Source organism: Struthio camelus, chromosome 14 (genome assembly GCF_040807025.1).
Source record: "Struthio camelus isolate bStrCam1 chromosome 14, bStrCam1.hap1, whole genome shotgun sequence".
In the NCBI taxonomy this organism is placed as follows: domain Eukaryota; kingdom Metazoa; phylum Chordata; class Aves; order Struthioniformes; family Struthionidae; genus Struthio; species Struthio camelus.
The window spans coordinates 9898430-9924395 of record NC_090955.1 but is presented as its reverse complement, the minus strand read 5'-3'; the positions used below and the strand labels follow the sequence as shown (position 1 = coordinate 9924395).

The 25966-nt window shown below is 63.6% G+C and overlaps 2 protein-coding genes across 8 annotated transcripts; both read right to left on the bottom strand.

The window, feature by feature from the left end:
- Positions 1 to 74: 74 nt before the first annotated feature.
- On the bottom strand, positions 75 to 15114 carry BRPF1 (bromodomain and PHD finger containing 1). 4 transcript variants are annotated; one of them, XM_068907066.1, is made up of 14 exons: positions 15068 to 15114; positions 14322 to 14926; positions 12137 to 13096; positions 9373 to 9529; positions 8108 to 8239; positions 7536 to 7682; positions 6227 to 6539; positions 4964 to 5278; positions 3295 to 3582; positions 3037 to 3184; positions 2505 to 2641; positions 2286 to 2404; positions 1184 to 1338; positions 75 to 1039 (listed from the first exon to the last, which is right to left on the bottom strand). In XM_068907066.1, the coding sequence occupies exons 2-14, from the start codon at positions 14915 to 14917 to the stop codon at positions 856 to 858; spliced, it is 3651 nt and encodes a 1216-aa protein (XP_068763167.1). In that variant the 5' UTR covers positions 14918 to 14926; positions 15068 to 15114; the 3' UTR covers positions 75 to 855. The 4 variants fall into 4 exon arrangements, with proteins under 4 accessions (XP_068763167.1, XP_068763168.1, XP_068763171.1 ...); XM_068907067.1 differs by lacking the exon at positions 15068 to 15114 and having other exon boundaries at positions 4964 to 5275; positions 14322 to 15025; XM_068907070.1 differs by lacking the exon at positions 15068 to 15114 and having other exon boundaries at positions 76 to 1039; positions 4964 to 5275; positions 7554 to 7682; positions 14322 to 15024.
- Positions 15115 to 16156: 1042 nt separating this feature from the next.
- Positions 16157 to 25915, bottom strand: CPNE9 (copine family member 9). Of its 4 annotated transcripts, none has more exons than XM_068907072.1 (20): positions 25812 to 25915; positions 23588 to 23628; positions 23459 to 23505; positions 23023 to 23126; positions 22697 to 22736; positions 21785 to 21861; positions 21616 to 21679; positions 21397 to 21500; positions 21216 to 21320; positions 20219 to 20260; positions 20045 to 20120; positions 19925 to 19978; positions 19789 to 19850; positions 18971 to 19017; positions 18712 to 18893; positions 18091 to 18218; positions 17904 to 18006; positions 17649 to 17706; positions 17461 to 17534; positions 16157 to 17388 (listed from the first exon to the last, which is right to left on the bottom strand). In XM_068907072.1, the coding sequence occupies exons 1-20, from the start codon at positions 25886 to 25888 to the stop codon at positions 17227 to 17229; spliced, it is 1647 nt and encodes a 548-aa protein (XP_068763173.1). In that variant the 5' UTR covers positions 25889 to 25915; the 3' UTR covers positions 16157 to 17226. The 4 variants fall into 4 exon arrangements, with proteins under 4 accessions (XP_068763173.1, XP_068763174.1, XP_068763176.1 ...); XM_068907073.1 differs by having other exon boundaries at positions 16157 to 17369; XM_068907075.1 differs by having other exon boundaries at positions 25778 to 25899.
- Positions 25916 to 25966: the final 51 nt, after the last annotated feature.

Sequence of the window (25966 nt, the reverse complement as noted above, 5' to 3'; positions counted from 1 at the left end):
GCGCCGGAAGCGGGCGGGCGGCACGTGGCCGCGGCGCGGCCCGCGGCGGCGCCGGCTCCGGCAGCGGCTCCGGCGAGGCGGGTTTATTTTCTAAGAATCAATAGATTTTTCTTCCTTCAAAATAAATACAAACAGCGCCCGAGCGCGGGGGAGACGCGAGTCTGGGGCGCAGCGGCGCCGCAGCCAAGCTACAGTATCCGAGTGCGCGGCGGGAGCGGGGCCGCGGCCATCCCCGGGGCATCGCGGCCGGGCCGGGAGCCGCGGCAATCCGGGGAGCCGGCGGCAATGCCGGGAGCCAAGGCCCTCCCCGGGGGCCGCAGCCCGGCCCCGGAGGTCGAGGCCGTCCCAACCGCGAGGGGGCGGCGGCGGAGACAGGGCCTCGGCGAGAATAATTTAAACCGGCCACCGCTGTACAGTATTTACAGAGCCCACGGGGCCGCGGCCGCGGATGCAGTCGGGCTCCGTGACCAGGGACTTCTGCCTCCTGCCGCCAGCCCGGGACAGCGCCGACGCAGGGCACGGAGCAGGAGTCGGGCCGGGCAAGGGGGAGTGGGGCGAGCACGGGGCCGGCAGCCCCCGCGCGGGGCAGGACCCCCCGGGCTGGCCCACGGGGAGGACGGTGGGGCGGTGCCGGGGGCCCTGCGCTTTGCCGCCGGCTAAAGCTCTACCTGCGCCTGTGGCGGCAGCCAGGGCTTCTCGGCGCTGAGGCAAGGCGCTGCCGCTGGCTGGCCCGGCAGCGGGCCAGGCTCTCTCCTGTGCAGACCTGCTGCACTAGGACCCAGGCCCGGGAGCCCCGTTTGCCCTGAGATTCGGAGGAGCAGTGAGCAGAGTCCGGTCGCAGCACAGCAGCCGGGGTTAGTCGCTCTCGCTAGAGTCACTGCTCTGCTCGCCCTGCACCTTGTTGCGGTGCTGCATGGCTCGGTGGTAGGCGATCTGCACAGACTTGCGGATGTTTGACTTGCGGCCTTCCAACATCTTCTCCTTATCCAGGTCCTGGTTTACCCCCAGAGGCACTAACTTTGTTCGAGGCAACCACTGCCTGCGGGAAAAGGGAAGCCGCCTCATTTGAGGGTTACAATCATCTGCACACCGCCCCCGTTTCCAGCCCCTTACCTCTCACGGGCCCAGTTCCAACCCCCCGCCCAGCCCCGGCCGGCGAGAGATGCCCTAGGCCAGCCCTTACCAAGTGCGCTTGTTGTCGAAGAAGAGGACAAGGTACAGATGCTCTCGTGCTTCCTGAGTCATTTGCTCTCCCAGCTTCAGCACCTCCAGGGGGGGCACTGGGATGGGGACACCATGGTGGAACATGCCTTCCCGAGGCATCTTCGGGTCAATGATCTGGCAAAAGAGCAAGTTCAGGCACTGCGCGGGCAGAGGAGGAGGGGGCCAGAGTGCAGACGCCCAACGAGGCCCTGCTGAGACACGGTCTGTGGGGAGGAGGCAGCAGTCACTCTGCGCTGCACTAGCCGTGGGGCTCACAGCCCTCTAGCCGGTACCAGAGTTTGGCCCTTGATGCCCCTGGGGAGGTGTTTTCCACAGTGACGTTAGGCCACCTTCAAGGTCCCTTTAAGGGTTTGGGACGGTGCTAACAGCAGAGGGTAATCACCCCTTAAGGGACCAGAAAACCTCACCCAGTAATTCTGCCCCGGCTTGGGCCCAGCCGCCTGGGGCCCAGCCACTGTGTTGGCAAAGGGTTGACGGCAGCCAAGGCCTGCACAATTTCTCTGGGAAGCGGGCAGCAGGAAAAGAACTGAGGATTATATATAAACACCAGCCACCAAAACGTCTGTGCAACGCTCTGCACCTGTGATGCTAAACAGCAGGGCAAAGCATATTTGTTTCCATCCCGCTTGTTACAAGTAGCAGCAAGGGCCTCCGGTCAAACACTAGAAACAAATTAAAAAGCTGCCCTCCCTCTTCCCCGCACACAGCAGTTACATTGTACAACTGCTGTCCCAGTTCGCGGGGGTTCAAAAGAAACTACAAATTCACAGGGCTGGGAAGAGGGCGAATGGCTGCGCTCAGCACCGACGAGGAGGCTGCATGGCTCCGTCCGCGCGCATCCCTTCCGATGGAGCTGGTGGCACGGTATCCCCTCCCCAGCTGAGAAACCCTTTGGCTCACCGGGCGTGGGGGAGCCGGCGGGTTTGCAGAGCTCTGCCCAGCCCGCTGAGCGGCTGGGCTGCCGCTACCCAAGCCCTTTGCAGTCCGCCAGGCTGAGATTTTCCAGACTGCTGACCCTGGGCAGCAGGGAAGGGCCGAGAGCGTCAGCCAGCTGTACTCACCAGCGCTGGGTACGACGGGTACCCTCGGCACTTAGCCCACACGAGATCCAAGGCATCCAGGGAGGAATCCTCGTCCTCTGAAAGCCACCCCGCGCCACGACCAATGCCCTTCCGCACCACTGTGCCAAAACAAAAAAAAAGGACGAGAAGGTAGTCAGCTTTGTCCCTTCCGAAAGATGACAAGAGCTGGGCTTGGGGCAGAAAGGCCAAGACACTTACTGCTGTGCCCCACACCTCGCCCAGTGCCAACAGAGTAGGATTCGTTCTCTGTCCCTGACGTGTCCTCGCTGCTGTCCTCTGGGAAGTTCACGCGGGAGAAGGAGGGTTTCCCTCTACCCTGTTTTGAGGGTGTTGTGCTGAAAGGAGAGAGAAAGATAGCAGAGCTGTTAGAGGAGTCACATTAAGCTTCCAGAAGCTATCTTCTAGAGGACAATCCTGGTGGCCCTCAGGCTCCTGGAGGGAGCCCCAGCAAGCTCCCAGGCTCTCGCTGCCACCGCCAGCACCTCGAAGGGCAGCAGCCCACAGAGCTCAGCAGGGGAACGACCTGCCGCAGTGCTACACACAAAAAGGCACAGAAGGCACAGCCAGGCCCCGCAGCCTTCTAGCACTTTGTATCACCATATGGCCTGCGGGAGGGTGAAAGAGGGAGGTACCATCAAATACACTCCTTGCGCAGCAGCTCAAGGCTGCCAGATGCTCACTGGCAACTTAAGCAGCAGCAGTGCAGCCAGAGCCAGGCAGGGCACGGTACCTGGTACGGTCGGAGGCAGCACTGCTACTGCTGCTGCTGCTGGACTCTGAGTCGGAGCTGCTCCGAGGAAGATTACAGTCATTCCGGTAGACCAGGAAGCTCTTCTTCACTGGCTGGTTCCCACTGCTGAAGCCGTTGGCTGGCAGGTCTGCAAAAGAAACCAGCAGAAGGACAACATTGTAATGGCACAGAATGCCGCCACGCACTCCTCCAGGGCTGCTACGGCCTGGCTGTGCAGAGGGGAGCTGCTGCACTAACCCATGGGAGCATCTTCAGTTGACTTATCGCTGTCGCTGTCCGAGCTGGAGCTGGGGCGCGGGCTTCGCCCTCGCTTCCTCTGCCGCTGGGAGGACCCCATTATTGGGAGCTGGGGGGGGCCAATCGGGCTGTTCCCATGCCCAGGAGTTATCTGGCTGTCTCGATTCTTTGGAGGGCGTCCTGGACGTTTTGGGGGTCCTGCGGTTTTAGGGTTCTTCTTGGAGAAGAGCACAGAGGTCCTCCTGCCAACTTCATGTGCTGGGGTGGAAGAAGAATTGGGACCCAGACCTGAAAGAGGGAGGAGAAGGCATCAGTTCCACCCTGTGGGACCCATCAGGCACCACACGACAGCAGCAGAAAGGAGCAGTTTGGTTCCTCAGGAGCTCCTTCTCGCAAGGTTCTCAATCCTGAGCTTTGCCATGCTTGCCCTCAGGGTCGAACCATCAGCTCTGCTGACAGTAAAACAGGGTGGGAGCTCAGCACAGATGGGGACATCAAAGAATACTCCACCAGCCACACAGATGCCCTCACACACACCAAACTCATTGAAAGAGAAGTCAAGAAAGCAGAATAAGCAGGAATAGCCTTTCCCATGATGTGTTCAAACAGGCAGCAGCCAAGAATGTTTGCTGCACTCTTGAAAGACAATGACACTAAAATACTCCCTGCTGGCAGAAAAGCCTTCTTCTCCCAGTGCTTAGAGGGACAGAACCATGATGCAAAGGTGACAAAGCCCCAGGGACACCTCGCAGCTCTGCCTGGGGTTATCGTGCGGTGGAGCTTTTGCTGTGCTCTCCAAGCAGCCCAGCTCAGCATCTCCTTCCACCAGCACGCACGACCAGGAACCCAGGGGAGCTCACGGCTGGTCAGCATTCAGCTCCCAGGCCCTGAGCAGATGTTTGGAGCTCAACAGTCAGTACTTCTAGCCCTGCTGCAACTCCCTCCTGGGCCCCATGCCGTTCCCAGGCAGGAAGGGACAACGAAGGCAGCTCTGAAAGCCTGTCAATGTCCCTAGAGAAACCAGGCAGTGAGGCAGATCTGCACAGGACCTGGCATCAGGAAACAACGTGTCTCACACCTCACATCGCGCAGCTGGGATTTTCATGGCAAAATGCTCAATCTCTTGGATGATATCCAGCTCCTCAGCCACAGGGGAGGTGAGTTCACCAGATGAATGGCTGACCACAGCTGCAAACACCACCAACCTGCTGACTCTCTAGGGACAAACACATACCATACTGCATCTGCTCCAGACACAGCAGACAGCCTCCTTTGGCTGGCTTCCCCCCTGCTTGGCAGGCACGGCTCATTACAAAATACCCAGCAGGCTGCCGTCCTCAGATCCCCCAGCTCAGCACACCAGAAAGGAGCTTGGGGAGGCGCAGATTTTCTACTCTGCAGGAACTTCAGGCCACCCGCCCCTCGGGGACGCACTGTGGAAGCCAAGGGACTTCCACATGGGAATGGGAGACAAGGGACTTCCTCCAGAGAGGCCATTTGCCCTGCCCCTAAGGAGGAGCTAAGAGTGAGGTTTGCGCGTGGAGCTGCCCACATGGCCCTCGGGTCTCAGGAGGCACTCGGCAGGGTGGCCTCACTGCCAGACAGCCTGTCCAGAGGTGGGCTCTCCACAGTTCCCCAGGAACCAGCAGTATTCTGGAGGGCCCAGTACCTTTGCCAGTCTCCTGGCTGCTGCTCTCTTCAGCAGCGCTGTCTGTCTGCAGGTCCTTCTCACAGGGGTTGTGTGACTGCAAGACTCCCCTGGCAGAGGAGCCGTGCCTCTCTGGCCCATCTCGGCCCAGGTCCCGTGGGTGAGCAAGTTTCCGGCGTAGGACTGTGATCTCCTTCTTGATCATCTTGGCCCGGCGGGACCGTCCTATGCTCTGCTTCCCAGCGTTAACCTCATCCAGCCGCTCTAGCAAGATCTTCAGCTGCTCCTCCAAGGGCAGGTGCTTCTGATTCTCTGAGAGCAGCAGCCGCACATCTTCTGGGGGCATAAAGAGGAGCAGATGGATGAAAGACATCAGGAACTCTCTGGAGATCCTTTACATGAAAGAGCATGGGGCAATGCAGGTTCGCCTCAGGAGGGAAATAGCTTACATGGTACCAAACACCTGTGAGCAGCGCAAGTTACCCCAAAGACTTGGAGAAGGAGCCCTGTGGGAAGCAGGCCAGTTAGGACTACTGGGGAAGTCAGGCTGACCAGCATGGAGAACACCAGGGTTCGTGTCCGTTGTGGCAAGGACACCACAGGAACAAGAGAGGGGGTTTTAACAGTATACGGCAGAAAAGCAAGAGTCAAAGCGATGCTGAAGCACTACAGAGTAGGGAAAGGGGAGTTCCACCATCTGGGCCCCTGGGTCCGTTGCTGGCCCCTTCCATGCTGGTCCTAGAAGGGCCCCTCTCCGACAAATTATTCCTGGTTGCTGCTCCCCACTGCTCAGTGGGGACAAACAAAACTACAATCAGACAGAGCCAGTAGGGTCTAGCTAAGCCCTCAGGTAGGGAGAGAGGGGAGGAGCACGCAGCACTGAGCAGAGGGACTCAGCCCTTCTAGACTGGCAGCAAGGCAGGAACCTCAGCAGCTCATGGCCAAATGCTGCGGATGGGATGTGACAGTACGCCCGATGCCGGCCAGTGAGGCCACTTCCCAGATACCCTTCTGCTCTGACCAAGAGGAGGAAGAGTGACTGAGTGATTGGCAGGACACTCGGACCCCGGACTAGCAGCTGTCTAAAACCAAGTTAATGGGACCAACATGTACCTGGCTAGCAAAGCCCCCACCTCTTTGGGGAACGGGCACACACCATCCAGCTATCCAACTAAACTTCCCTATGGGAAGCAGCAAGAACAACAGACCTCCAGGTGCCCTGACTCTGCAGGGGCTTTAGCTCTAAGTAGCCCTGGTATCCCAGGACAGGGGATGAGTACCCACCATCCTCAACATCTTGGACCTGAGCCTCTTCCACAGTTACACAGTGTGGGAAGTGCATGCCTGTCTCAAAGTCAATGCCCATCTTCTCTGCCTGCCGGCGAGCCTGCCGGAGAACGGCGCCTCCCTGCTCCCGCAGACGAATGGCTGCCCGGTAGAAGATTGTGTCTTTGGCATTGTATTTCAAACAGTTGTTGATAATCAGGTTGAAATCCTCCTCAAAGTCATCAAAATTCAGATAATGATAGGCTTCCAGTTTCTGTTTCATTGTCTGAAAATCCATTGGCTTCTTGATGTGATCCAGGTAGTCTGGGACCTGCATAAGAAAACAGCGAGAGCTAAGAGCCTAGGCGCCACCAGTCAGCATTACCTGCTCCAAGAAAACGGTTGTTAGAGGAATCAGGTATTGCTCCCTGGTGTTCTGCCCAAATGCACACCTGCAAATGCCATCTGCTTTTTTGCAGCTACAGGAAGAGTAATGCCTGAGGATTAGAGTCCATGTGCTGTACTCAACCTGTTAAGAGCAGATACACGCTTTGAAGCATTTCAAAGGCTCCGGTGCACATGTCACCATCCCACCCTCTCCTTTCTGTTGGCAGCTGGAATCCAGAACGTTACACAGGATTCCCACAGGGGAGGAAGCTGCAAGCGCTAGTCCCTGGGGTGAGAGTGAGCGCAGACAAGTAAAATAGAACTGTCAGGGTGACAGCAACGGCTGCAGGCTGGGACCGTGCAGCCTTCCTCCCCAACTCAGCTGAGACACCTCAGTGCCGACCTGCTGCCAGAGCTGTGCAGAGCCCGGATTCCCTTTTCCCACCTTCCCGAGGGGTGAACTGATGACATTCTCAGAAATCCTTTGCCCCCAGTAGGTATGAGCCTGGGGTCAAACCCATCTCTGTGCTGTGCTCGGGCTGTCACCCAGCAAAGGCGTTCTCAGGAGGACAGGTAAGAGCTTGCCATTTGCCAAGGGTCCAAGTGTTGGCATTCTCCCTTTCCTAAGCAGGAACCCCAACCTGTTACAGACACCGGGGAATTGCCAACACGTGCCCAAAAAATGAGATCGAGCGCGGTGCTCCAGGCCAGCAGCAGCTGCCAGCGCCGGCTCAGCCATCCTGCGCTCGGCTCGCTCAGGTGGGGCACCGCTGCACACATCCCCCCCTCGGGTGAACGCCACGGGGACGAGCAAGCCAGCCCCAGGCTGCCCACTGGCTGCCCAGGTGCGTTACAGGAGCGGACACCACCACGGACAGCCCTTGGCACGAGCAAGGGACAAACGTGAGTGAAGTAGAAATCTGGGGGAGGGGGTTCTTACTTCGTAGATTTCTGTTACCTCAGACAGAGGGACCGGCTCGCTGAAGATGTTGCCCGTGTCTTTCTCCTGCAGCTGCTCGAGTGTCTTGCGGAGGAGGATGAGGAAGGGGGTCAGCTGCATTTCCAGTGCCACCTGCTGCACTTTGATCTGAAACAGAGGAACAGAGTGCGGCTGAGCCCCCTGCCCCGACACGCTCGCAGCGGGGACAGTCTGTGCAGGGGAGCAGCTGTGCAGGACAACGATACGTTTCCCAGCTGCTGCGAGGGGCCACCCTCCCTGCGCGAGGGCTGCATGCAGGGGACACAGACTGCTGAAACGTGACCCAGTCTGCACATCGCTGCCGAGTCTGGAGAGCAGAGGTGTAATACCGGCTCCAGCACCTGCGCTTCCCACAGCAGCCTTGCATAGCAGCCACCCTTGCTCAGAACCGCTGGGGCAGGGCACAGCACAACCAAGGGGACCCTGGCACGCACCCTACAGCTCACAGGAAAGGGAGAATCCACCAGCACACCAAAGAGCCCATGCTCATGCCCACCCCAGCAGCTCCCCAAGGAGGGGCAAACAATTGTTACCGTCTCTCTCTTGAGCTTCTCCCGCTTGCGTATCAGCTCCACCAGCAAGCGTGCTCGCTCTAGGTCATGGCGGAGGCGCTGCCATGACTTCAGCTGCTCCTTCAGGGCCCAGTTCTTATCCTCAGTGTCTCTCTGCAGGAACATCAGAGACCATGAGCTGACGGGAGAAGTGTTCCCACCTCCGCCTTCCTGGCTATGTGCTGGGGCTCTTCCCTGACAAAGGGAACCTGCCTGCCTGACCCCCTGTTTCAGCGAAGATCTAGGTTCCTTTGCCGGAAGCCAGGTGGGTGACAGGCTCAGAGGGACCCACAGACGCAGTCCAGCTTCTGACCAGCTGAACACCTGCTTTTCAATCACCAAAGCCAGAAGCTGGGCATCCTGAGGCTCTGGAAATGCTCTTCCTAACATGACCAAGTGCATGCAGCTGCCCAGGACTGCAGACCAACAATACCAGTGTCTGTGCAGCTGCTCAGAGCTCTGGTGAAGAGCACAGGGAATACAGCTCTGGGTGCTTTCACTTCTGGAGCACCAGAAAAAAAGTGACTTTTGTTCCGCTGCTGTAGCCAAAAGATGAGCAGATGCAGTTGCAACGCTTCTCCAGCAAATTCAAATGAGAAGAGGCAAGGCAGGGGAAACCTCTGCCACAGCCCTCAAAGGGCTCAAAAAGAAAAAGACTTAGAGCTCACCAATGGTGAGCCAAAATAAGAATCTTCCTCTCGGGCACCATAGTCTTCACATGTGAGAGGCACTGACTAAAGGTTGAGGCAGACAGCAGGCTGGAAGCAGCACCCACAGGCAGTACTCCTGTAGGTATTCCAGAAACTGCAAGTGAGGCCCTGGTTTCTTGCAGATAGTGTTCCTAGAACTCACTGGCCATCTCTCTTAATACCCTCCCACAGACTGGCCTTGAATTAGAGCCATTTCTGATAGCTTTGCCATAGCTGCCAGCTATATGTGGGAAAGAGGAAGGAGCTAACTTCTATGGTCAGCACAACAGGGCAGGATTCCCTCTCCGTGGCAGGCTGCCAGAGGCGTCACTAACTGGCAAATCCTTGAATGCTGGGAGCAGTGGAGAAGGTGAAGCAGCAAAAGCAGGCAGCTGGGGCTGCCCTCGCCTCATCTGGGAGGCTGAACTTATATGTGGCCCCTTTCTGAGCCTGCAAGCACCACATGCAGCGAATGCTTTGAGCCCGAGGCTCTGAAGATGCAGGAAGCACACAAAGACACCCAGGATGCCCCTCAGGACCCAAAAAAGCAGCCCTTACCTGATCACAGTTTCTTTGGGACTGTAAGTGTGTCTGAAGCCGGCGCAGCAGAGGGACACCGTTGCGAGACTGTCTTTTCAGAGTCCAGTAGCTGTGTAGCCTCTGCATGAACTGACTCTTCCTCTGGATGGTTAAGCGGTTCGTGATCTTACTGAGCCTGAAGGGACGGGAACCACAAACACAATCAACAAAACAAGCCAGGCCATTGCAGGAAAAGCCCCGATCAGGGGGATGTAGCAGCAAGGCCACCTGCGAGCAGCTGAGAAGCTCCTCAGACTGAGGGCACCCTTTTGTGGCAGTAACTGCTACAGTGCCAAGTAATGCAGGGCAGCAGCACTGCCGAGACAGCTACAAAGAAGGACATCAGAAAACGTTCAGTCTTGACTCTGTGAAACAGATTGTTCCTTTCTATCTCCTGCCAGCTGTTCAGGCAAAAGCCTGGGACATGCTGAGCCAGACTGGGAGCATAACACAGGGGCATCAAGGGTTGGACCTTTTAACACATCCCCACGGTCCCTGAGACTGCATGCACTATGACACTGCTATCTCAAAACCGTTATTTACCCATTTTTATATGTTGGCAACTAAGGACCATCCAAGATGGCAAGGGGACTGTTTGAACGTTACCAGACAAACTCTGGAGCTCCAAGGAGCTTGTACTTTGAACAAGTCGGGCAAGCTGTGACGAGGGGACAGCAGGCACTAGCAGAACAGAGCATGCTATTTGAGGTAATGAAGAACTACCCTAAACAACCCAAAACACAACAAAAGGAGTATTCCTAGTCTCTACAACGGCGGAAAGCCTAGAAGAGACTGTGATAGGCTCTTCCATCAACATTGGTGGAAGAGACGCCCTGCTGCTGGTGGGGAGTCGAATGTACAATCTTCACACAGGATAACGTGGCCTGCATCACACTCAGCCTCAGCTAACGAGGTTGGAGAGAGCAGCCTCATTTGCTATCTGTGGCCAAGCACAGCTCCCACAGGAAGACATTTGGCATTCTGGCAATAGCCTCTAAAGAATAGTTAATCCCAACAGGAAGGCCTGGGGTGAGGTTAACAGCTTCTATCTCAGTGTGGGTTTCATTTTGAGCACAATAATAGCAGCAAGACGGTAGAAACAGCCTGCACAAGAGCACACAAACAGCCTGCCAATGCATCGAAATATGAGAAAAAGAGAGGCTCCAGTCACAGAGCAACTCTCAAGAACAACACAAGGCCAGCCCATGAACAAACCACGGCATAAAGCCTTCAACTCTGCAGCACAGACCTGCATCCGCAGGTCACCAGGACACAACCCACAGAGCAAACCCCACAGCCTCTGTGTACCCACCTCTCCTCCCACCCCACAGGAGTCCCAATAGTCTCAAGGGTGTGCTAAGGACCTGCAGGCAAGCAGTGGTCCCCTGCCCCTGAGCTGTCACAGACGTGGTCAAGAGGGACTGCCGGCTGGCAGGTACAGTGACAGGGTTTCACAAGGTTACACCTTTGGCACGGCTCACCTGCTGCTCCCATCTCACTCCACAGGAAGGAGGAGTGTTCAGTGTAACTCGAGAGCGGTGATTCAGAACCCGCAAAGGCAAACACTTTCTTGCACAACCTGCACTTCCACTGTGCAATGCCTGCCACAGGACGACAACGAGATTTAAAGATGGACTGAAGACACTTTTGCAAGCTACCGAGAACATCCAAAGCTATAAATTACACCAATAAATTTTGGCAAGGGCCTTAAATGTCCTGGCTTCAGGATTTACACACCAGCTCAATGATCAGAACACAGCAACACATACAGTGGTGAGCAGATTATTCCCCACCTGTAACCACCGGGTGTTTGCACCTTCCTGTGAAGCCCTTAGGGTTGTGATGTGACAGAGACACGACCCCTAGCAAAGCTTCAACTATCTTCCAGAGGAGCGTCTACGTTGCCTTTATGCTGTTAAGCCAATTTCACTGACAGTCGCATCTTGCAGCGAGCAGGAGTCCCGGTCCTCTCTGTCCACCCCCTTGCTCACAGCAGCGCAGAGGCTGCTGCTGCTGAGACCCGTTCTGAGAGACTGCACTGAGGGAGAGGCTGTCGACCGGGACTAGCAGCAGGCAGCACAAAACGCTGAGGAAGGCCGGCGAACACTAAGCGTTCACTCGTGAGGCAGGACCTGCGCTCGCTGGGGCACAGGGACCTCCCCAGAAGTCTCATACGACCGAGACGTCTTTGCTCCAGAGCCAGGACTCAGCCAAAAGCAACCGCCTGGTTAGCCCAGTTCCTGGGCCTGGCTCACTCCCGCATGGACAGACAGGGGACACGGCACAGAACTTCCCAGAGGGACATTCCCTCTTCCAGATATAGAACTGAAACGGGGCCCCAGGAAGAAACAAACAGTACCAGAAAGAGCAGCAGCCCCCTCCCCCCCTCGTAGTTTACTCCAGCATCTGAGGTCAGCACAACAGGAAAGGAGCTCTGGGAACCCCCAGCTGCTTCCTGACACGTCCAGCCAAGCTCACTCTCTGCCGTTAAACTAACGGCATCTACTTCCTGCCCCTCGGAGGGCCCAGACACCTTCACAGGGCAGTACAGAACGGCCGGGCTACACGTCACTGCCGCCCTGCACAACTCCCAGAGGAGACCATGAGCAACCCTGTGCAAGAACAAAGTGAAAAGCACTTGTGCAAAAAAGTAACAAGTGTGACAAGATAATGTCTGTGTGCAAAGTGGGATACGAGAAAGAGAGAAGTTTCTCCACAGCAAAAGGAGGGCAGCAGGTTGTACCTGTGGGGGGGGATGCAGGGAACAGAAACCACAGGCGCTGCAGCTCGTTTCTCTGCCAGGATCTTCCGCGCCTTCTTCATTTTGATTCTAGACTTGGCCTTTGCTTTTTTCACTTTCTCAGAGCTCCAGCCCTTACCCTCCTCCTCTTCCTCCTCATCTTCTTCTTCCCCTTCACTGTGGGAGAGGGCAGGCAGCCTGCGCACAGAGCCCGGTGGCGTATGGATGTCACAGTAGGCAGTTTTGCGCACGCTGAAGGAGGTACCGTTTGCTCCTGTCTCGCGGACAGGCTCCATTTTCATATACAGTCCAGCCTGCTGGGCACAGGTGACGTGGAAAGCGGTATAGCAGTTTGCCTTATGACACTGGATGCAAGCCCCAGAGCCACGCTGCTTGCAAATATAGCAGGTCAGCTTCCACCGTGCAGGTGGGATGTGCTCGATGCTGTCTATGGGCTCCAGAAACACCGTGTTGGCAAAGCACACCTCTGGGATCCAGAGAGCACAAACCACGTGCGCCCAGCGCCCATCGTCTGTCTGTTTGAAAGCCCCACCCTTGTTTGGGCACAGGGCACAGTCCACTGCTCGGGAGGGTGACTGCAGGCACCGTCTGCAGAGCCACTGTCCCTCTGGGATGTAGGGCACCCCATAGCACTCCTGATGAACAGCCAGGTTGCACATATCACAAAAGAGGATGACATTGCTGTTTTGACACTCTCCATCATTGCAGATGCAACACACTGCATCCTCATCGACCAAGGCGTTTGGATCCCCCTTGTTGTGGCTCTCAAAGTAGGACTCCTTCTCCAGCCTGTCCATCAGGTACTCAAAGATCTCTTGGGGAATCGGACTCACGCCTTCAGTCTTCCGACGCTCGTTCATAATGTCCAGCCAGATGTAGTCTTCCTCATCCATGTCATATTCTACCTCCTCATCCAGCTCCTCTGCTGACTTCTCAATGTACCTGGAAGGACAGCAGAAGAAGGTGAGTACATGACTGGTGCAGGCTCAGTGCTGCTGGACCCTAACTTCTGCAGGCCTTCACTGAGGAGATATTTAAATGTTAAAGCCACCATAAGTCAAAAAAAAAGAAAAAAAAAAAGATGGGAAGGCAGGAATCTGCAGAAACAGGAGGTGCTGCTGCACGTTGAGCAGACTAGCAGCACGAGAGTGCATTTGGCACAACACAGCAAGGCGTTCAGACCAAATAACATTCGTCTAATGGGCAAGTTACAGACCGTGGAGACTCATCAATGCAAGATGGGAGATTGTGTGAGCCTCCAGGCAGGTAGCAGATGCTCTGGAGACAGTGACCTCATTTCTGAGGTACAGCAGTGCCGGTCCTGCTGGCAAACAAGGCGGCATGGAAGGCACAATGTTTCATTAACTGTGGCAGTGAGGGCTGCACCCTCCCCTTTTACTCTCAGTTGTGGGTGAGGTGACGTTATTTGTAGAGGAAAGAGTTTGAACCCCTAGTTTCCTGTTCTGGCAACTAATGGCAACCACCACCCACCATCACATCAAATGACACTACAGACATGTTAGGGGGGCTTTCTTTTATAACAGCCTTAAACAAAATAACATTGATATTCTGTCCCTGGAAGTTGATGCCAACTTCTTAGGCAACATGGCGACAAAGACAGCAGAGATGGGCGCGTAAGCATTAGCTCGCTGTTCCGCATTAATCTTCCTTTGCGTTAATGATTGTTTTGGGCCACTTAACTTACCAAACCACTTTTGGAAAAAACATAAGACAATGAAGATAGAGTAGCTTGCAAATATACACATCCCATAGCTACATCTTGGTGCTGCGGGACTCCAGAGCTATCCCAAAATATCTCTGAAGAAGAGCATGGAAGGCAGAAGGACACGCTCATTTTTTCTTAGACTTCTACCTGCTGTACCAGCAAAGAAAGAACGCAGCAATCAAATTGCTGGCAATGACATAGGAAGCAATCAAAACTCTGCAGGAGTAGAGACCCCTCAAAAGCAGAGAGGAACACTACAGTGCCAAGAGCCTGAAGCCACAAGACGGCCAGCTCCATGGGACCTAGGAGAGGCACACGGAGGGCATTTACACAAGCCTTGTACAAACCAGCTGCAGAGAGAGGGAGCGATTCTGCCTCAGGACCCAGGGGGCTAGCTAGAATCACCCAGGAGTCTCCTCACACCCTGGCCATCGACAGTACCTGTAGTAAGAGGTGGGGCGAGGTGGGGCATCAGGGGTGTCCTGCTCCAGCTCCCGGTACACCACCTCGGGGAGCTTGGGGGTGGTGCCAGCTGAGGCGTTATGGTGATGGTGGTTAGAGTCCTTGCGCTTCTCCTTGTTCTTGTGCTTCCCAGATTTGGGGGTGACGGTCTGGGTCTCCGTGTTCTCCTTGTTGCTCCCGTTCTCGGGCACCTCCTCTGGGGCCTCCTCGTCCTCGGACACCACGTCCAGGTTGTCGAAAATGCTGATGCGGTGCACGCGCCCGTGCAGGTCCACCTCCACCATGCGCTGGGCCTGGGCGTAAGTCATCACTTCACGGCCCGGCGACTGCGAGGTCTCAGAGGGGCTGGGCGACTGCTTGTTGGCGGCCCGGGCCTGGCGGCCCTTCTTCTTGTGCTTGCGGAGCGGGGTGTGCTGGGGCGGCGGGGGGTTGTCGTGGTCATAGTGGTAGAGGTGGTACTCGATGCCGCTGTAGCTCTTGTAGATCTTGCGGCAGGTGCCCACGGGGCACTCGTAGGGCGGCTTGGTGGCCCGCAGGTTGTGGCAGAAGGTCTTCACGTCGAAGTCCACCCCCATGGCGTCGCCCTGCGGGGGCGGGAGGCGCGGGGGGATGAAGCGAGGGCCGAGGCGAGGGCCGAGGCGAGGCAGGGCCGGGCCCCCCGGCCCCGCCGCCCCCCGCGGGCAGCGCCCGGCCCCGGTCCCGGCCCGCCCTCCCGCAGCGCTCACCGGCGCGGGGCCGCGGTCACCGGCGGAGCCCGGCGGGCGCGGGCGGCGGGTCCATGGGCGGCGGCGGCGGCGGCGGCGGCGGCGGCGGCCGGGCCCGGGCCGCAACAATGGAGGCGGCGGCGGCGCCTGGCGCGGGGCGGCCGCTGGGTAAAGCGCCGCGCGGCCCTTAGCAACCGCACTTTCGGCGCGGCCGAGCCGCCGCGGGGGGGAGCGGGCCCCGCCGGCGGGTGAGGCGGGAGGCGGCGGCGGGCGAGGCGGGCGGCGGCGGCGGGGGGCCGCGGCCCCGGGACTGCCGGCGGGGGCTGCGCCGCGCCGCGCCGGGCGAGGCGAATCTGCTGCCCGCAATCACAGGCGGCGCCGCCCGGCCAATGAGCGCCGCGCACCGGCGCCCCCGCGGCCTCGGCAGCGCCGGGACCCCGGGACGGCGGGACCCCGGACCGCGCGGGCCTCCTGGACCCTGGAGCCTCCTCAGCCCCGGCCCCCAGCCCCCCCGCACCCCCCGCACCCCCGGACCCCGCACCCCCAGCCCCCCCGGGCCACCATCACCTCCAGACCCCGAGCGCCCGGGTCCCCCCGCACCCGCAGACCCCACACCTCCAGGCTCCCAGCACCCCCAGACCTCGCAGCCCCGGACCCCTGGACCCCGCAGCACCAGGCCCCCAGCACCCCCGGGCCCCCAGCACCCCCAGACCACCAGCACCTCCAGACCCTGCACCTCTGGGCCCACAGCACCCCCCGGACCCTGAGCGCCTTGGGCCCCAAGCAGCCCCAGACCCCATACCTCCAGGCCCCCAGCACCCCCAGGCCACAGCACCCCCGGACCTCACAGCCCCGGACCGCTGGGCCCCGCAGCATCAGGCCCCCAGCACCCCCAGACCACCAGCACCCCCAGACCCCTGAACCCTGCAGCCGCAGGCCCCCAGCACCCCCGGGCCCTGCAGCCCCAGGCCCCCCACCCGGCCCAGGCCTCTGAGGGCCCCCCCAGGCCCAGCCCCGCTGAGCCCCACTCACCCCCCCGCACCCCCCACCCGAGGTGGCCCCCACAGTGTCCCCAGCCCACTCTGCCCACGCCCCCAGACCCCGCAGCAGTCCCAGTTGGAGCAGTTTATTTACAGGGGGGTGATGCTGGTACAGCCGGGGGGGGGGGGCAGCCCCAGCCCCCTCCCACCACCCCCAGCAGCGCCGACCCCGCGGCTGTGGGGCAGCCCCTGGCAGCCAGAGCCCGCGAGGGGGGGACGGGCCGTGGGGCTGGCGCGGGGCAGGCGGGAGGGCGCAGGGGCTCCGAAGCGGGAGGAGGCGCTTGGCTGAGCTTTGGGGCGCAAGCAGGAGCGGGGCGCAGGCAGGAGCGGGTCGGATCCTGGCCCCCCCCCCCCCGCCGGCGATGCTGCGGGGTGCACCGGAGGAGAGGGTGGCCGGGACGTCCGGCCCTGCGGCGGCGGTGAGGCTCCAACGCTGGCCGTAGTCCCGGGTGGGAGACCCAGCGCGGCGGGGAACAAGCGGGGCTGGGGGGGGGGGTACGTTGAAGTGCCCCTCAGTCGCACTCTCGTCTCTGCTTGTGCCACCCCGCAAACGCAGGGGGATTTTCACAGGCGGCCCCCCCCCTGCCGCCCACAGCTGTGAGGGCAGAGCTGCTTGGCAGGACCAGCCCCTCCGCTTGGCACCCGAGCCCGTTCCTCTGCCCAAGCCGGGCAGCCCGCAGCGCCTGCCGGGGACGCAGGGACGAGGCCTCCCCGGGGGGAGGCCCCACAGCAGAAGGCAGAGCCGGGGGGTGGGGGGGGGGCTTCCGTGCCCAGGGTCAGACCACCCCAGCCTGCCCATCCTGAGCCCCCGCCGCGCTGCCGTCGGCTCGGGGAGGGGGACGGCGCGCGGCGGCTACGGCGGGCAGAGCGGCGGCGGGGACGTGCCGGTTGCCAGCCCGCTGTCCGATGAAGAGCGGCCCCAGTGGCCGCGTCTCCGCACCCCCCCCCCCCAACCCCAGTCTGGTGCCCGGCCGGGGCGGCTTGTGTCCCAGGTGAGAGGAAGGGTCACGCGTGTCCTCCTCCCCGCGCCGTGCCGGAGGAGCCCCCCGCCCCGCAGGCAGGGGCTGAAGCCAGCGCTGCCCGGGGGCAGCCGGGTCGCTTGTGCCGGCCCCGGGGCTGCCGGGGAGGCGCTACTGCAGGTCAGCTTGGCGGGGCTTGATGTCCCGCGTCTTCATGTAGGAGAGCAGCTGCTCGGGGATCTCGGCCAGCACGTCCTTGGCCAGGCGGGCCATGCTCAGCACCTGGTTCCCCGAGTGGTCCACGTAGTCCCGAAACGGCACAAACTGCAGGAGGGCAGGGGCTCTGGGAGCTGGGCCGCCGCAAGAGACGGTGAGCGTCTCCCCGCCGCCGCACCCGGCCCCTGCAGGCCCTTACCTGCACGATGTCCCTCTCGGCGTAGCGTCCCCGGGAGGAGACCCGCACCTCGTCGCCGTCCAGCTCCTCCATGGCTGGCCACGACAGCCCCGTTGAGCGCCCCAGGCGGCCGCTGCGCCCTGCCCCGGCCGGGCGGCCAGCAGGGAGCCGAACCGCAGCTCGCCCGGCACCCGTGAGCCCCCACTCACCTTCGAACTCAGCCGGCCCCACTCCCACGATGATGATGGACATCGGCAGGGCGGAAGCCTGAGGAGCAACGGCGGAGTCACCCCGGCGCAGCCCCCTGTGCCCGTCCCCTGCCGCCCGCCGCCGCCGCCCCAGACAGAAGTGTGGCCAGCCACCGGGCAGGGCTGCACCGGTGGCCTCCGAGCCGGCCACCGCCTGTGCCCACGAGCCCCTTGGGCCAGCCTGGCCGCGGCACGAGGGGCGCCCAGCGCACTCACGCTGACGATGGCCTCCTTGGTCTGCAGCATGTCGGAGATGACGCCGTCGGTGATGATGAGGAGGACGTGGTACTGGGACCCGTCGGTGACCTGGGCGGCCGCCCTGCGGGGACAGAGACGCGGTTCCCCTCCGCCGGGCGCCACGGGGGACCCGCACGCCCCCCGCGCCAGCGGACGGGGCGCTCACCCGGCCACCTGGTTGATGACGGGCGCGAAGTTGGTGGGCCCGTAGAGCTGCACGGTGCGCAGGCTCTGCAGGTAGGACTCGAGGACGCCGTCGATGCCGGCGCAGCTGGGGTTCTCCGCGTTGTTGTTCTGCGGGGACGGCACGGCACGGCACGGCGCGGGCGCTCGGGGCGGCGGTGGGTCCCGGCCCCGCCGGGTGCTGCCCCGGCTCAGCCCTTCGCCACCCCGGGCGGGCGCCCCACGCGCTGCCCTGCGCCCCAGGGTCTCCCTGCGCCCCCCACCTAGGCTGCTGCAGGACCACGGTGCTGTGCCCACTCCGCTCAATGCCAGCCTTGCCCCACGGCGGGGACGTCTGGGTTCATCCCTGCCCCACAGCAAGAAGGTCCATGCTCTTCCTTCCCCTGCCCCACAGCAGGGAGGTTGTGGGCCCCCTCCCCGCTCCGTGGTGGGGAGGTTTCTGCTCCCCCTTTGCCCCGCGACGGGGAGGTCCGTGCTCTCCCTTCACCTGCCCCACGGTGGAGAGGTCTAGGTCCCCCCTGCCCCACGGTGGGGAGGTCTCGGTTCCCCCCCGCCCCGTGCCCCACGGCAGGGAGGTCTGGGTCCCCCCTGCCCCCAGGCGCACCAGGGGGAACTGGTGGGAGATCTTGCCGTCGGGCGGGAGCTTGGCGCCGAAGCCGTAGGCGGGGAAGAGCTTGTCGCTGTCGTAGTCCTGGATGATCTCGCCGACGGCCTTCAGCGCCAGGGCGTAGGCGCTCAGCTGGTAGGGGCTCGCGTAGTGCAGCGAGGTGGGCTGCGACGGCATCCCTGCGGCACAGCGCCGTCGGCACCCGCCCCCCGGCCGCCCCCCGGCCAGCGCCCAGCTCGCCCCACGCCCCGCTCACCGTTGGAGGCCGTGAAGTCGATGGCGACGGTGAAGTTCAGCTGCGTCCTTGGGGGAGAGCGAGGGATGCTGCCGGCCACCCCGGCGCGGGGCATCCTCCAGGCCCGGCCCCGTGGCATGGGGTGTCCTCCTCTGCCAGCCCCATGGCGCAGGGGGGGGTCCTCCAGCCCCAACCGCATGGCATGGGGATCCCGTTCTTCACCCCCAGCCCCAAGGCATGGGGGATCCTCCACCTCCAGCCCCACGGCATGGGGATCTCATCCTTCAGCCTCAGCCCCATGGTATGGAGACCGCTTCCTCCCCCAGCCCCATGGCATGGAGATCCCTTCCTTCACCTCCAGCCCCATGGCACGGGGATCTCATCCTTCAGCCTCAGCCCCATGGCACGGGGATCCCATCCTCCACCTCCAGCCCCATGGCATGGGGATCTCATCCTTCAGCCTCAGCCCCATGCCATGGAGATCCCATCCTCCACCTCCAGCCCCATGGCACGGGGATCTCATCCTTCAGCCTCAGCCCCATGGCATGGAGATCCCATCCTCCACCTCCAGCCCCATGGCACGGGGATCTCATCCTTCAGCCTCAGCCCCATGGCATAGAGATCCCATCCTCCACCTCCAGCCCCATGGCACGGGGATCATCTCCTCCTCCTCCCCAAGCCCCATGGCATGGAGATCCCACCCTCAACCCCTGCAGCCTGGGGCATCCCCCCCAGCCCCATGCTGCCACCCAGCAGCATGCTGGCCCCCCCACCATCTCCCCCCCAACTGCACTTGCACCATCCTCACCCCATCCCGCGGGGCGCCCAGTCCCACTCACCCCCCCCGGATGTAGTCAACGAAGGTGAACTCGGACTCCACCGAGAAGGAGAGCAGAGTCACCTGCGGGCAGAGCGGGGTGAGCGCCAGCCCCGGCGCCCGCCGGCTGCCCCACGCTTCCCGGCCCCCCCACTCACGGTGCCGGAGTTGACGTATTTCTTCTTCTTGCACTTCTTCCTGGGGTTCAGCACCTGCGGGCGCAGGCGGCTCAGGGCCGGGCCGTGCGCCCCGCCGGCCCCCACGGCACCCGGCCCTACCTCGTACACCGTGAACTGGCTCTGGGCTCGCGAGAGCTCCCGGTAGCTGGTGGCGAACTCGCCGATGAAGTCGTGGCTGCGGGGCGAGCGCGGCGTGGGTGCGGGTCGGGGCGCCCCGCGGCCGTCCGGTGGAGCGGGGTAGGGGGGCAGCCGCCACCTCCCGCCCGGCCTCACCTCCCGTCCCGGTCCCAGTCGTATACGTCTATCTTCACCGTCCTGAAAGGCAGAGGCGCCGGCTGGGACGGCCCCCGCGGCGGCCCCGGGAGCCCCCTCCCCGGCGTGGCGGCGGCTCCCCGCGCAGCGGCTTCACGGCCCGCGCCACCGGGCTCTTGCGCAGGAGCGGCCGCCTGCCCGGGCCCCGCTTGTCGGGGAGGAGGGAAGCAGGGAAATTTGGGTCACAGCGGGGCCCGTGGGGAGGGGGGAGGGATGCCTTTCTGTAATTTGGGCCGTGAAAGAGGAAAAAAAACCAGCAAGCACCCAGTGGAGAGGGCCCTGCCGCGCCGGGTCTGCCTGCGAGGCAGCTGCTCGCGCCCTGCTCCGTCCCCACGGCTGCCCCCTTGCGCTGTCCCTGTGCCCACAGCTGAGCCCTTGCGCCTTCCCCGTCCCCATGGCTGCCCCTCTTTGTACCATCTCCATCCCCATGGCCGCCCCTCTTTGTAACATCTCCATCCCCATGGCTGCCCCTCTTTGTAACATCTCCATCCCCATGGCCGCCCCTCTTTGTAACATCTCCATCCCCATGGCCGCCCCTCTTTGTAACATCTCCATCCCCATGGCTGCCCCTCTTTGTAACATCTCCATCCCCATGGCTGCCCCTCTTTGTAACATCTCCATCCCCATGGCTGCCCCTCTTTGTAACATCTCCATCCCCATGGCTGCCCCTCTTTGTAACATCTCCATCCCCATGGCTGCCCCTCTTTGCCCCATCCCCATGGCCGCCCCTCTTTGCCCCATCTCCATCCCCATGGCCGCCCCTCTGCCCCATCTCCATCCCCATGGCTGCCCCTCTTTGCCCCATCTCCATCCCCATGGCTGCCCCTCTTTGTAACATCTCCATCCCCATGGCCGCCCCTCTTTGCCCCATCCCCGTCCCCACCACCGAGCCGCTGCGCTGTCCCTGCAGCCGCCCCCGCCTTGCACAGCGCCCGGCCCCGCGGCCGCCCCGACCCACCTGTCGTAGTCGCCGTTGCAGAGGGCTCGCACGGGGATGGTGAAGGGCTGCCACACGGGGTTCAGCGTGTTCTTCACCACCTCCGTCTTGTGGCAGATGGTGAAGCTGCGGGGTCGGGGCAGGGCGTCAGGGCGTGCGCCCCGCCGTGCCGTGCCCGGCCCCGCCGCTGCCCCGCACTCACGTGCCGTCCTCGTTGCTGCGGTAGAAGACGAGGAAAGGGTCCGACTTGCCGAAGAAGTCCTTCTTGTCCAGCTTGTTGGCGCACAGCTGCATCGTGACGATGTCCTGCGGACGGGGGCTGTCACCGCGGGCGGCTCCTCACCCCGTGCCAGCACGTCCTCGGTCCCCGCGGGTGACCCCGTGCCATCCCCGAGGTGCCCGGCGCGGCGCTGGCGCTCACCCGGCAGTTGCTCAGCTCCTCCGCCAGCAGCAGGATGGTCCCGCACTGCTTCCCTGGGACGCCCCTGGGACAAGAGGTGGCTGCTCAGCGCCGGGACGGCCAGGACAGGGAGAGAGGGGGGTGGCCGGCGGGGTGTCCCCAGCCGGGCCACGGCAGGGGCGTCACTCACGTGAGGGCTCGCTCCAGGCGGCCCCGCTGGGACCCGATCACCTCGCCCAGCGCCACGAACGCCTGCCCCAGGAAGTCCTGCGCGGCCAGCGTGGGCCGTCAGGCACCGGGCCTCCCGGCACCCGCGTCCCCGTGTGACCCACAGCCGCCTCTGGGCTGCTCCCGCTGCCCTGCCCCACTCCTGCCCCAAAAGCCACCTCGTAGCCCAGGACCCGTCCTGCATCCCCAGGGCACCCCATGCACCCTGGACCCATCCAGCAACTCCCAAGAGCCACCCCGACCCCTGAACCCATCCTGTACCCCCAGGACCCACCCCTGTGTCCTGGACCCATCCAGCACCCCCCAAGGACCACCCCACGTGGCCTGCACCACCTTGCACCCTCAGGGCCACCCTGCACCCATCCTGTGTCCCCAGGGCCACCCCATGCCCCCAAGGCCACCCCATGGACCATCCTGGACCTATCTTGCACCCCTAGAGCCACTCCACGTGCCCTGGACCCAGTCGTCACCCCCGGAGCCACCCTGCACCCCCAGACCCACCCTGCGTCCTCAGGGCTACCCCGTGTGCCCTGGACCATCCTGCACCCCTCAAACCCACCCCACGTGCCCTGGACCCATCCTGTGCCTCCCAGAGCCACCCTGCACCCCCAGGGCCACCCGGCACCCCCCACCCCAGGAGGGCCTGGCATCCCAGAGACGCGCAGGGACCAGCGTGAGGCTGGCACCTACCTTCTGCCGGTCCCAGTGCGGCACGGAGAGGCCAAGAGCGGGTGAGAGCCCCCCTTCCGCTGAGACGGGGGCCACGGCGGGGCGGCCGCCCCCAACCCTGCGCCGCCCCGGCGGCAGCGCGCCCCGGGCTCGGGACGCCCGTGGCCGGCGCCGCTCGCCCCCACGGCCGGGCCGACGCGCTCACCTGCTTGTAGACGTTGCCGCTCTTGGAGTCGACGTTGAAGCTGGCGGCGGGCAGAGGAGAGGCGTGAGGCCGGCGGCAAAAACCCCTCCGCCTTTCTAATGTCTCGGGCCGGCCACGGCGCACCGCCGCCGCCGAGCCCTGGCTCCTCCAGCCCCAGCAGGCGACGGCGCCTGGAGCGGCCCTTTCCGGCCCCTCTGCAGGAAGCTGCGAGGGCTTTTCTCCGCCGCGCGTTATTTATACGGGCGCTTGGCGTGCTATCGCAGCCGTGGGCAGCTCCCGGGCGCCAGCATGGCCCCGCGGCCGCCACCGCCACCGCCGCTACTCACACGTCGAAGCGCAGGTTTTGCTTCTCCTCGAAGTAGTAATCGAGGACGAACTTGCGGACGAAGTCGGGGTTCAAGGTGTTGTCGATCACCTCGGTGCGCCCGAACTGAGGGGAGAGGGGTGAGGGCGGCCCCAGCCCTCGTGCCCCCCCCCCACCCTCCCCGGGGGTCCCTCCTCGCCGCAGCTGCCCCCGGCGCTAATCCCGGCCCGGGGATTAGGGCTGGCGGCGGGGAGGGATCATTAGCGCAGAAGCAGGTGGCCATATGGGCCCGTTTAACTGAGCTGGGGATTAGCCAGGAGCCCCCGGGCTGGGATTGGGACGGCGGGGGGGCCAGCAGCCCCGTCCCAGCTGCCAGGACCGTCCCCGACACCCCCATGGGCGGCTGGGACCCAGCAAGAGCGAGCTGGACGGACGGAGGGACGCGGGGCCACGCTCACCTCCTTCCACTCGCTGCTGCCCGCTCCCTGCACGAACAGGACCACCACTGCGGAGAGAGGGGCCGAGCGGAGCCGTGCCGCGCCGCCCGCGGCTCAGCCCAGCGCCGCCCCGCGGCCCCTGCCGCCTACCTGGGTCAGACTTGGAGAAGGTGTCCATGTCCAGCAGGTTCCTGGGGAGACAGAGCCGGGCGTGAGCATCCCGCCAGCCCGACCGCAGGCCCCACCACGCGCCCCCACCGGGGCTGGGCACCGGCCGCCCGCTGCGGCCCCCTCCCACGCGCCGGCAGCCCTGGGCAGACGGAGCGGGGCTGGAAGGAGCCGGAGGTGCTCGCTCCATCAGCTGCCCGACGGCCGTGGCGGGTCTCAGCCCTGCAGTCGGACGCCGTCCCCCTGCACGGCCTCTCGCCCCGCAGCCCCAACCGGCCCCGGCGGTGACAAGCCGCCCCTTCTCGCCCAGCAGGGATGGGAGCGGGCCGGGTCCTCAGACACCTGCAGTTTTGCTGACACCGCCATCCCCTCCGCCATCCCCAGCTCCTTCGGCCTCGCAGGGGACCCCACGTCTTGCCCGTGCCAAGCCCCCGGGTTGGTGGCTGGGCTGCAGCCGAGGCCTCCCGGCCCCAAGCCCACTGCCCTCAGTTCGCCCTCCCGGGGCTCTCGTGCACCCAGGGGACAATCTGGGCGCGGGAAGGCTGGGCCGGGCGTCGGGGGACGAGAGCGGCAGTGGCCAGGGGGACGGGCTCCCTCGCGCCAGCGGGGCTCGGCGGGTGCCCGCAGGCTGGACCAGGCGGAAGCGGGCTCCGCACGACCGCCGGCAGCGCAGGGAGCAGCGGCTCCAGCTCTGACAGTGATTGAACATGACAGAGAGCCCATTTAGAGGATGAAATTTTCGCCAGCGCAGTCGGTAATGGCTGAGCGCCCGTCGCACCCCGGCAGCGGGAGCACCGCTAATGGGGAAGCCGGGAGAGGTGCAGAAGTGAGCAGAAAGCAGACACTTAGCAGGGTTTGGGCAGCCTGCGCCACTCCGCGCCCTGCGGCCCCGAAACAGCAGCATCCAGAGCACTTGGATCGCTGCAGTTCGCGTGCTTTGACACTGGAAAGTGCCGGGGGCTGCGACTGGCTCCGCTGGGATCCTCCTGCGCTCCGGGGCCGCCGCGGAGGCTGGGCTGGGGCAGCGCGGAGGCTGCCAGGACTTGTCCGCGGTCTGCCCAGCTCCCCCATCCCAGGCACGGCAGGGCCAGGGTGCAGAGGGGAGCCCCTGCGGGCTCTGCCGGCAGCCGGGCACATGGCTCCCCCCGCCCGGCTGAGACCTGGCCCTTGGCTCCCTCCAGGAGCGCTGCCCAGACAGCCCTGCCTGGAGACACCAGGTCCCCGTGGGTGCCAGTGGCTGGGACAGGAGCCTGTAGGGTTTCCACGGGTGCCACCGTGGCTTTGCCGCTGCAGAGGGCTTGCAGGGAAGGGGCATGGCAGCCCCTGGCACAGGGTGCTGAGCTCGGTGCCCAGCAGGGCAGGGCAAGGGCCCTTGGCACAGCTGGATCCACATCTGTCACCTCCCCGGGGAGATGTGGCCCCACCACGGCTGCAGAGCCGGCAGGGGCCGGAGTTTGCAGAGTAGGGGCACGTCGGAGCTGCTCAGCACGGCGGCAGGGGCGCCCCGGGGACACCGAGCGGTGCAAAGCGCAGGGCGTTGCGTGGTGCCGACAAGAGGCCTCCCCCGTGTCCCAGGCACAGGGGACAGGAGGGAGCCCACGCTCCCCGGCTGCCCCGGCACCTGCGGGCAGGACCTTCCCCAGCCCCGGGCAGCGAGGCCAGCGGTTCTCCGCAGGGCTATTTTTAACCACCCGCACGTTCATTCAGCGGCCACCGGCTGGCCCTGCGGACCCCCCAGGAGCCGGAGGCAGGGAGCAACACCTCCCCTGTGCCCCCGGCCCGCGAGCCCTGACCCGGCCCGGCCCTGCTGCCAAACGCACGGCCGGCCCGAGCAGGGCAAAGCCAGACCAGCCGGACCCCGGCAGCACCGCTGCCCCGAGCCCTACGCGCCCTGGGAGCCGGGTGCCGGGGCAGCAGCTCCCACCGAGCAGCCGGGCACCGCTGTCCCCCCAGACCCGTCGGGGAGCAGAGCTCGCTGCTGGCAGCCCCTCGCCGGGGTGGCAGCCCTTACCCGGGGGTGCCCGGAGCGAGGCCGGGGCTGAGCGGGGCGACGCGGCCAGGCAGCGGCAGCCGCAGCCCTTCCCCACGGGGCGCCCAGGGCAGCAACCGACGGCAGCGGGAGCCGCGGGCACCCCGCGCCCAGCCGCGGCTCCACGTGCGCTTGGCACCCACCCGCGCCCGGGGTCCCGCGCCGCCCGGCGCTCACCGGCAGGACACGGTGAGCTCCACCTTGGTGCCCGGCACGCTGCCGGCCGCCGGCTCCAGCGCTCCCGGAGACGCCATCCCCGCGCCGCCGCCGCCGCCGCCGCCGCCGCCTGCCGCGCCGCGCCGCCGAGGCGGGCGCGCCCGGGGGCGGGCGCG

Coding starts and splice junctions, on each gene's coding strand:
- BRPF1 (XM_068907066.1), bottom strand. CDS start 14,917: ATGGGGGTGGACTTCGACGTGAAGACCTTCTGCCACAACCTGCGGGCC. Junction 8,240..9,372: donor CCCAAAGAAACTGTGATCAG/GTAAGGGCTGCT, acceptor ATGTTCCTGCAG/AGAGACACTGAGGATAAGAA. Junction 1,339..2,285: donor ACCCGTCGTACCCAGCGCTG/GTGAGTACAGCT, acceptor CTCTTTTGCCAG/ATCATTGACCCGAAGATGCC.
- CPNE9 (XM_068907071.1), bottom strand. CDS start 25,888: ATGGCGTCTCCGGGAGCGCTGGAGCCGGCGGCCGGCAGCGTGCCGGGC. Junction 21,862..22,696: donor GCGGCAACGTCTACAAGCAG/GTGAGCGCGTCG, acceptor CTGGCCGCGCAG/GACTTCCTGGGGCAGGCGTT. Junction 17,535..17,648: donor GGGGCCGGCTGAGTTCGAAG/GTGAGTGGGGGC, acceptor TGTCGTGGCCAG/CCATGGAGGAGCTGGACGGC.